The sequence below is a fragment of the Diaphorina citri genome, unplaced genomic scaffold (assembly GCF_000475195.1).
Source record: "Diaphorina citri unplaced genomic scaffold, Diaci psyllid genome assembly version 1.1 scaffold1081, whole genome shotgun sequence".
In the NCBI taxonomy this organism is placed as follows: domain Eukaryota; kingdom Metazoa; phylum Arthropoda; class Insecta; order Hemiptera; family Psyllidae; genus Diaphorina; species Diaphorina citri.
Genome location: NW_007378510.1, coordinates 7,432 through 17,265, shown reverse-complemented (window position 1 = coordinate 17,265; position 9,834 = coordinate 7,432). Strand labels below are relative to the sequence as shown.

General features: G+C 38.3%; 1 protein-coding gene across 1 annotated transcript in view; it reads right to left on the bottom strand.

The window, feature by feature from the left end:
- LOC103514098 (protein furry) overlaps window positions 1-9,834 on the bottom strand; it is a 19,369-nt gene that overhangs the window by 2,621 nt on the left and 6,914 nt on the right. Inside the window, exons 11-22 of the mRNA XM_026827141.1 lie at window positions 9,676-9,811; window positions 8,551-8,709; window positions 8,352-8,435; window positions 8,112-8,319; window positions 7,290-7,461; window positions 6,635-6,679; window positions 6,249-6,323; window positions 5,801-5,830; window positions 4,336-4,653; window positions 3,502-3,677; window positions 2,605-2,636; window positions 1,562-1,677 (exon numbers count right to left, since the gene is read on the bottom strand). Of these exons, the coding sequence (XP_026682942.1) occupies window positions 1,562-1,677; window positions 2,605-2,636; window positions 3,502-3,677; window positions 4,336-4,653; window positions 5,801-5,830; window positions 6,249-6,323; window positions 6,635-6,679; window positions 7,290-7,461; window positions 8,112-8,319; window positions 8,352-8,435; window positions 8,551-8,709; window positions 9,676-9,811 (1,551 nt within the window). The remainder of the gene's footprint in view (window positions 1-1,561; window positions 1,678-2,604; window positions 2,637-3,501; window positions 3,678-4,335; window positions 4,654-5,800; window positions 5,831-6,248; window positions 6,324-6,634; window positions 6,680-7,289; window positions 7,462-8,111; window positions 8,320-8,351; window positions 8,436-8,550; window positions 8,710-9,675; window positions 9,812-9,834) is intronic.

Sequence of the window (9,834 nt, the reverse complement as noted above, 5' to 3'; positions counted from 1 at the left end):
GGGATTTTTTTTTTTCACATTTTCTCACACAAATGAGCTCTAATCTTGAAATTTTTCGCGACGACCTATGAACTCAAAGCGAGAAAGTTTTAGGTAACACTTCAGTCGATCATTTAAGACCGGTTTTAGCGTCACCTATGTTAAGCTACGCCGAGAAAGGCCAATAAATGGATGGGTGACTTAAACATTATATTGGGAATAAAGGGAGAACGGGCTCTAGTCTTGATTTTAAATCATTACATGAAAGTAAAATCAAAAAATCAAATCAATAATGATCATAAACTGGATATTAAACAAATTAGGTAGGTACAAAGGTATTCTTTAACCATGATCGAATAAACTACGGGCTAAAAAATTCCCGGAGGGACGGACCCAGCTTGTTTTTTCTCAAAATATCTTAATAACAAAATACCTACTCAAAATGAAGCACTGTCACTTTTGACTATGTATTACGAAAAATTACCGTTTTTCCCCTATAATTATTAAATTCGGCTTTACACACCAACGTCCAACACCAAATAAGAAAATGTACCTAACATGGAAAAGAGAAAAAAAAGAAAGTTTAAAAGCACAAACGTACAGACAGACCATTTGGATAAAAACCACTTTTTCGGAATCAGGGGACCCTAAAATGAATTTTTCCACCCATTTCCCGATTTTGAAAATTTGGACCGATTGCAATACTTTCTAATTACTTTGAAGAGAAATACCTAGTCAATAAAAATGTATTGACGTGACGAACTGCCCAAAGTTTGGCTTGCCAAAACGACACAGCACACTAAAGAACTATAAAAAAGTAAAAATCCCAGAAAAGGCACTCTCACTCACCTTTTGCAGCGGCATAATCGACCATTAACGACGGCACAACACACAGATAAAGTCCTAATTTTCTTCCGAACTAGTCACAACTCAAAATTACCACAACTCAGAATCACAACTCTCTTCTTCGGGTCAATCAATCTGGACTAAAGCTGGACTGAGTTTGACTATCAGCAAGAAGTGTAACCTTAGCTGAAATGATTCTACTGAACTTCAGCACTTCACACGTTCGTTATCAGGGGAGGAGGCAGGGTGAGAGTTTTACCAAGTTGGTATTGTTTGAATTTGTTTTACATTGTTTGATAAAAAAAAAATGGTTTGACTTGAGGGAAAATAATGGAAACTTTGAGGTGTAGTAGATGAACCAAATATTATAGGGACTGGTCTTTGCGTCAGGGCAGTGAAAATAAAAGATCTTTTTTGCCAGCCTAGTTAGCTTAGTTGGTAGGATAAAATCCGCCCGGGCGGATTTTATCCTACCAACTAAGCTGATGGGATAATGTTCGTTCTCGGAACGGCTGGCTTTTTCCTATCCTGTCTTCCTTCTCTCTTCGATTTCGGGACGATAAGACCATAGCAGTTACAGTTCCCTCTGTCAAACCTCTTAAAAAAAAAAAAAAAACAAAAACAAATGTCAGCCCAAAAGCAATCACCCTAGGACTGCATGATTGAGAGGCTGGCGAAAAACGCCGATACCGTCTGAACACGGGAAAAGGTCAGAGAAGGAAGATGCAAGACTTACCTGACTACTACGAGCTGTATTGACGACCAGGGCAATCATCTTGTTAGCAGACTCTAGCAGTAACATCAATTGGAAGTACAACTTGTACAGGGACCTCCCCACCTCCACTATGGGTTCTTCGGGGGGTTAGATTCCCCCCCCCCCTCCTCCCCCGGAGTGGATTTTATCCTGAACAGAGAAGGTTTGATCTGGGATCGGCTGACTTTCACCCATCGTGTCTTCCTTCTCTCTTCTCTTTCGGGACCGTACGACCTCCGCTCCGTTGGGGGAAAAACTATAAATATTATCGTTTACTTACCTGTAGCTAAAACCAAATGTCAAGCCATGTTTTGAAGCATATGTTTGAAGAATCCACTACATCAGAGCTAAACACGGAATCAATAAAGAAGTTTTTTTTTTTTTTTTTTTTTTTTTTTTTTTTGCAAAACAAAAAATTAAAAATCCACATTGGTTTTTGGACTACCCTGTAGAATTCAGTGATTAATTCCGAGATTTCGCATTCATAATAATTCTGTCAATTAGTTTGGAATAAATATTTGCCCATTGATTTTAATTTGTAAGTAAATAATCAATAAATAAAACAGCAATACCTGTCTTGTAATTATTATTTCTTTAGGAAATTAACCCGTTCCGTGCTACGAAAACGAGTTTAGGAACTTTATAATTAGTTTCAAGTAGGTATGTATTTTGCTTCTTTTTTTCTTTCTTTCTTCTTCTTCTTTTAAATATGTACGTAATATCAATTAATTTACCGGTATTTCCAATCTAAACTGTCCCCCCCCCCCCTAGTCAATTTATTTCGAAACTTAGACGTAGAAGAAGAAAACGAAACATTCTGTTTTTCCTCTCTGCTTGGTCTCTTTTAAATCTCCATGATGTTGGTACATGCGTCCTTTAATCCAAAGTTTTACATAATTTTATTTTACACGAATACGGGATTTACCCATACTACAAAATTCCCTACTAAGTATTAACCTAAACCAAGGGCGCTCAACCCTATGCCCGCGGGCCATGAAGTGGCCCGCGAAGGATTTTTGAGTGGCCCGCGAAGGATTTTTGAGAGAAACAGGAAAACCTGGCATTGAGAAATACAAATTACAGATCGAAAACGTATTAAAGAAAATAATATTCAAAATCCCTGTTCCATTAACGAATCCCAAATATTAAATTATCCAGTATCTATTAATAATTCAACAAGAATTAGTAGAAATTCAGAACCATTCTGTTTTGAAGCATATGTTTGAAGAATCCACTACATCAGAGCTAAACACGGTATCAATCGTCAAAATTTGGAAAAAAAAAAGTTCCAAAAGACCAATTTCCCGTGTTATGTGACCTTGCTCAACAAATTCTTTCAAAATTTGGGTCTACTTATGTGTGTGAAAAACTATTTTCGACACTAACTTTTGTTAAAAATAAATATAGGTTCACACTCTCTTCCAATCACATCAGGGACGTAGTTTTATTGGCAACCACCGAACTACATCCAAACATAAAAAGATGGAACCATTCTGTTTTGAAGCATATGTTTGAAGAATCCACTACATCAGAGCTAAACACGGTATCAATCGTCAAAATTTGGAAAAAAAAAGTTCCAAAAGACCAATTTCCCGTGTTATGTGACCTTGCTATGTGACCTTGTTTTCTGTTAAAAGTCCGAACTTCAAATAAAAACACTTGTTTCAAACAAGTGTTTTTAGAAAACCTTGTTTCATACTAATATTATTGTTATGAGTATTATTGTTAAGAGCTTTGTACAAGCAACCACACAGGCAAACGTATCATGTGGCCCGCGGCCTGATCTGGTGTCCAAAATTTGGCCCGCCTTTAAAAAAGGTTGAGCGCCCTTGATCTAGTATATGGAAGTAGTATATGGAATTATCTGGAATTTTCCATCCTATATGGAATTATCCATCCTATAAATATATAATTTAACTTACGAAGTATCGGATCTAGGATCAGACATAGTACGAGGTCTAATACTGAGAGTGCTAGGTTGATGATGATGGTGAACAGAGGAGGCGCTGGAGAATTCTGGTACCGGAGGAATTTCATCTAATGGAGACTCAGAACCAATCTCATCGTCTGAACTTTCCTCTATCACTCCGGCACCCAGCTGTGAACCAATCAGAATAGAGAGAGAACTTCAGAATAAAGTAAAGAACCAATCAGAATAAAGAAATGAGTTTGAAGACGTTTTCACCTGCTTGAACTACACAAGCTGCCCAATGCAAACTTCCTCCTTCCTTCATCTCATTCTAACGTCTAACCTGTTGGGGATGTTGACTGATCTGCTGTCACTGCTACAAGTTTTCATAGATCTCTTTAAGTAGGTAAGTATAACAATAAATTTTCATAAAAATGGACTCCAAGAGATAAGATAATTATGTATTATTTTTCTCAAGATATGTCATAACGCCCATAACGGTTTCTATTAGAATTGCGTTATTGAAATCAAATTTACAATTCTAAAGTCCATTTCTCTCTTTTTGAAGCTACAGCAAAGATTACCTAAAATGGTAAGTGCAATCGTTCTCTCCATAACTATTGCACAAGTGCAATTTTTACTTTCTATTACTACAGTATAGCGGAGCTATACTAGGTACTATACTAAGTATTGCATTTTTTTATGAAACGGGGGCCAGCTAGTGGCCTGTGATTACCGGACCTGAGAATTATTTCCTGGGTTGTGGACTCCAAATAAATGGTTGAAAATTATTTGACTAGGAATCTAGATATCTTACCTTCCTTATAGTGAATAGTGGATCTCTTACCTTCCTCATAGTGAGTAGCGGAGTTTTCTCACTCAGACTCTCCTCGAGTAGGCTGCGTGGTTCTGGATTCTCATCCCCCTCACTGAGAGGCCTACGCCTCACTCCCCAGTTGAAGTTATCCGTACTCTCTCCCTCCACACTCTCCGATTCATACTCCAGGAAATCGAAATCTTTGAACACGCCGAAGTGGTCTGCAGGGTCCCTGTGAGGGGGTCTGGACCCGGTACCCCCGGAGATATCCGGCCCTGAGACTTCCTCAGTGGAGGATGCCATGCTGGATTGACGCTCCAATAGGTCCGAGCTCTGACTGAAGATTACCTGGAGAGAGAGATAAGAGGGGGTTTGATAAATAACCTGAGTAATTCAAATTGGATTAGTTTTAGTTTTGTATTAGTTTGAATGTGTCGATAGATGTAAGACTAGCCATTCACTATCAGGTACGATATCCGGCCCTGAGACTTCCTCAGTGGAGGATGCCATGCTGGATTGACGCTCCAATAGGTCCGAGCTCTGACTGAAGATTACCTGGGGAGAGAGATAAGAGGGGGTTTGATACATAACCTGAGTAATTCAAATTGGATTGGTTTTAGTTTTGTATTAGTTTGAATGTGTCGATAGATGTAAGACTATAGCCATTCACTATCAGGTAGACTTGATAGGTACTACTTACTACCTGATAGTGTGTGTGCTCATCAGGTATCAGGTAGACCTGACAGACGGACATTTTCAGCCGTACCTGTCAGGTCTACCTGATACATAGTGAGAGGCTGGTCTAAGTTAAGGCGGTTCCTATGATCCCTTGGATGCCGCGTCAATTTTTGTTTAGTACTATTGCACTACTTGATAGATGCAAGAATTGAAGTAGACATTGGTAACGTTATCAGTATTGATACAGCTCTGACTGAAGAATCATATGAGGAAGGAGATCGGGAGTTCAGCACATAATCCAAATAGATATTATACGTACAACTTTTATCAGGATTGGCTTTGGTAATTAGAGTTCGGTTATCAGCTTTTACGTGTAAAAGGACCTTGTTTCACAAAGGAAAAGCTGTAGGTGGCTAGTGTTCACAAAAATTGAGAACATAGAAATAAATGGTGATGTATAAGCGTGAAACAAAACATATTAAATTAGTGATAGGAAAAAGCACGATTTTAATGTTTTTGCACTTATTTACCTACAATATTCAGGGTGTATACCTATACTTCATCAACGCGATATTGATTGGAAAATAAGCATAATAACAGAGTCGAATCTAGATTAATTATGGTAAAATTCATGTTGACACTGAACACCTTGTATGAAACTAGTTAAAATTTAAACAATATTTTTAAGGACGGACATACAAACACACACAGCTACACGGTACCCTAATATTGACTGTACAGTAAATCGGTGAGAGAGCAAAAACAGGGTGAAATGACGGTACATGTCTACGTTAGAGTATCAGCACATTGCTTTTACCTTGTTGTAGAACGAAAGAAACACATCATCCTGTGAGTTAGATAGAGGGGAAACGAAAAACATTACCCGTCAGAAAGTTGGAGGAGGGTTAGACCCAGGTTTGATTCCCAAATTTGAGAAGAAAAAAAAAATGAACTTTAACCTTAATAAAATTTACATCGACTTTGCCCTTAGTCGATTGGGCGAAGTACCTTTTCGTTGCTAGTTGTGTGTTGGACCTTTTTTTTCTAATTTTCAGCCAAGAGCGAAGTGTTTAATGTAGCAATTGTTTCACCACGGTAGAAGCTAATGGAAATAACTTTTATTTCGGGAATAGGTAGTATGCCTTCTAATCTAAATACCTATAAAAATGTCCACATTAACTTCAGCAATATTAAGTCAGTACCACTAGAGTCGGGGAAAAAAAGGGTAAATCAAATAATAAGATAGATTTCTCTAGATAACTTACCGAAGGACTCTTGGGTAATCCCACACGCTGTCCACATGTAGTAAGTACATTCACCAGACATTCCCGTACCCGACTCTGAAACAATCAACAATATTCTAATGAAATATAATATATCTAGTAGCGCGGTCAAATTTTGACTTGGCGGGGCGGAGCGCTACCGCGCTCCTTAATCAACAAGGAAAATGACGTCAAAATATTGGGAAATATGACGTTTTCTTTAAGAGGTTTGACAGAAGAACTGCAACTGCTATGGTCTTATCGTCCCGAAATCGAAGAGAGAAGGAAGACAGGAGAGGAGAAAGCCAGCCGTTCTGAGAACGAGCAGGATAAAATCCACCCCGGGTGGGAATCGAACCCGCGGCAGAGCGCTTAAATAGAGCCGTTACCTGTGACATCCAGGGCCGTTTCCATCCGGTTATATTAATACCATTTTTTTATAAATGAACAATATATTTTATTATTATTTTTTTTTACAGAAAAAATTGATTTGATTTTTTTGATTTCAGTCTTACTAAACTGTTCAACCGACCATGGCAAATTCGTGTCAATTAAAACCTTTAATTCGAGGTCTAAAATCTCTTGTGTTTTCATTTCAGTTCAGTCGATTAAGAAGTTTTAGACAGGCCTAGCTTGCGATAACTATGGTAATTTTAATCTCCGGGATTATTGGGTATGGTGGGTGGTGGGGAGAGTGTGATACTAAATTTGAGACCTCGAGAGTTCATAAAGGAAGTTGTGGCGGCGAAAAATCTGCCAAAGAACCGCCGGGTCACCCCTTTTTTTTTTTTTTTTTTTTTTTTTACGGAAAAAATAGTTCAGTCGATTAAGAAGTTTTAGACAGACATAGCTTGCGATAACTATGGTAATTTTAATCTCCGGGATTATTGGGTATGGTGGGGGGAGTGTGATACCAAATTTGAGACCTCAAGAGTTCATAAAGGAAGTTGTGGCGGCGAAAAATCTGCCAAAGAACGGCAGGATTTGCTTCTCAAGGAATCTAAGTGAGGTCTACAGTTCATTGACCTACGTATCTATTCTCACCTTGATAAGTCGGTGTAGGGTATGAAACAGATGCAGAGAGGAAGGTGGCGTCTGTTGCAATAGAGATTGAATGTGAAGTCGAAACAGCTCCTCTGTGTCCTCGCGTAGGATGGGTCGGAACGCCAAGTTGGGCGAGGTGTTGCAAGGGGTTAACTCGCTGATGTCACCCGTACTCGAACCCCTATAATGGCAAAAAAAATCTTTTACACTTAACCCGTTTTTTTTTATTTATTATTAACAAAACTTTCTTTACAAAAGCTCTAATCTTTTCTAAAGTACATAAATAACCTCAATAGAGACCAGAGGAGAGATGGGTCGGAACGCCAAGTTGGGCGAGGTGTTGCAAGGGGTTAACTCGCTGATGTCACCCGTACTCGAACCCCTATAATGGCAAAAAACAAATCTTTTACACTTAACCCGTTTTTTTAATTAACAGAACTTTCTTTACAAAAGCTCTAATCTCTTCTAAAGTACATAAATAATCTCAATAAAGACCAGAGAAGACAGTACTCGACCCTGTGGAACTCCGATTCTGTTTCAATTTTATCGGTTATTTCCAACGATGTTCTGACTTTGCTACACATTTTGATGAGAAAACTCCTCATAGTATTCAATACACTTGCTAACTCCCATTTTCTTTGGACACTGTACAGTTGTAGAAAACAATGAAAAAGAAAGCTCCTTTTTGTGTTTAACCTAACCCTATAATAACACTGGTCACTGCTCATTTGTGACAGCTCCTTTTTGTAGAAATTTTCCATTGACATGACTTCTGAACAAGTACCCACGTCTCGTTTGGGAGTCAAACCCACGGAACTTTACTAGACAATTCCTATTGAAATATTCCTACTGGAGCAAGGTAGACGTTTACCTGGCAGTTCTTTCTTGAACTCGGAGAATGAAGAATGAGAGGAAGTAGAGTGAGATTCCCAGTTGATGTATTGGTGATGTAGTTGAGGGGGGGTCACCAGGGTGGAGGATCGGGTCACCACTAACTTCAATATGTTCAGAGCTTCCTTGTAGTTGACACCTGAAATTAACAATATATTCCTTATAGTTTACACCTGAAATGGGTCGCGGGTTTGACGCTCTTCCGACCAATGACCGGGGTCTGGGATAGATCTATTGTGAACTCCATGGTACGACCTGGCGAGAAATAAGAGTGGAATTTAGATAAGGAAGTCAGCATGGTCTGTACGTATGGAATCTTACTAGACAATTCCTATTGAAATGTTCCTACTGGGGCAAGCTAGACGTTTACCTGGCAGTTCTTTCTTGAACTCGGAGAATGAAGAATGAGAGGAAGTAGAGTGAGATTCCCAGTTGATGTATTGGTGATGTAGTTGAGGGGGGGTCACCAGGGTGGAGGATCGGGTCACCACTAACTTCAATATGTTCAGAGCTTCCTTGTAGTTGACACCTGAAATTAACAATATATTCCTTGTAGTTGACACCTGAAATAAACAATATATTCCTTGTAGTTGACACCTGAAATGAACAATATATTACTTATAGTTGACACCTGAAATTAACAATATATTCCTTGTAGTTGACACCTGAAATGAACAATATATTCCTTGTAGTTAGTTGACACCTGAAATTAACAATATATTCCTTGTATTTGACACCTGAAATTAACAATATATTCCTTATAGTTGACACCTGAAATTCACCAGGGTGGAGGATCGGGTCACCACTAACTTCAATATGTTCAGAGCTTCCTTGTAGTTGACACCTGAAATTAACAATATATTCCTTGTAGTTGACACCTGAAATAAACAATATATTCCTTGTAGTTGACACCTGAAATGAACAATATATTACTTATAGTTGACACCTGAAATGAACAATATCTTCCTTGTAGTTGACACCTGAAATGAACAATATATATTACTTATAGTTGACACCTGAAATAAACAATATATTCCTTGGAGTTGACACCTGAAATGAACAATATATTACTTGTAGTTGACACCTGAAATAAACAATATATTCCTTATAGTTGACACATGTAAATGAACAATCATGAAGGCAACCTCAGTGGTGTAGTGGTTATCACGGTGGACTCTGGATCTGGAGATTGGTGGTTCGAGTCCAAGTCAAGTCATAAAATTTAGCTAGTGTATTAAAGGCGGAACGACACTTGTGATAAGCAATAATAATTAGGTATGCTCAAAGCAATTAAAATTCTTTAAACAATCATTATGAGGGCATATTTAAAGCTTCAGATAAATCATAAACAGACAAGATCCGTTCTCGGAACGACTAGCTTTCCCCTATCTTTTCCTTTTTCTTTCTACAATTTCAGGACAGCAAGACCTTCGTTGTAACAGTTCCTTATACCAAACCTCTTGAAAAAAATCTAGGTTTATAAATAAAATTTTACCTTCAATATGTTTGGCGATCACTCGTAGTAATTCAGCGTTGAAATGCGAGGAAGAGTTGAGATCGACATAGTGCAACATACAATGAATGATGTTCAGTACAGGAAGCTGCATTTGAGAGGGACCTTTCTCCAGAACCTGAGGAGCGAGAGGAAGCAATA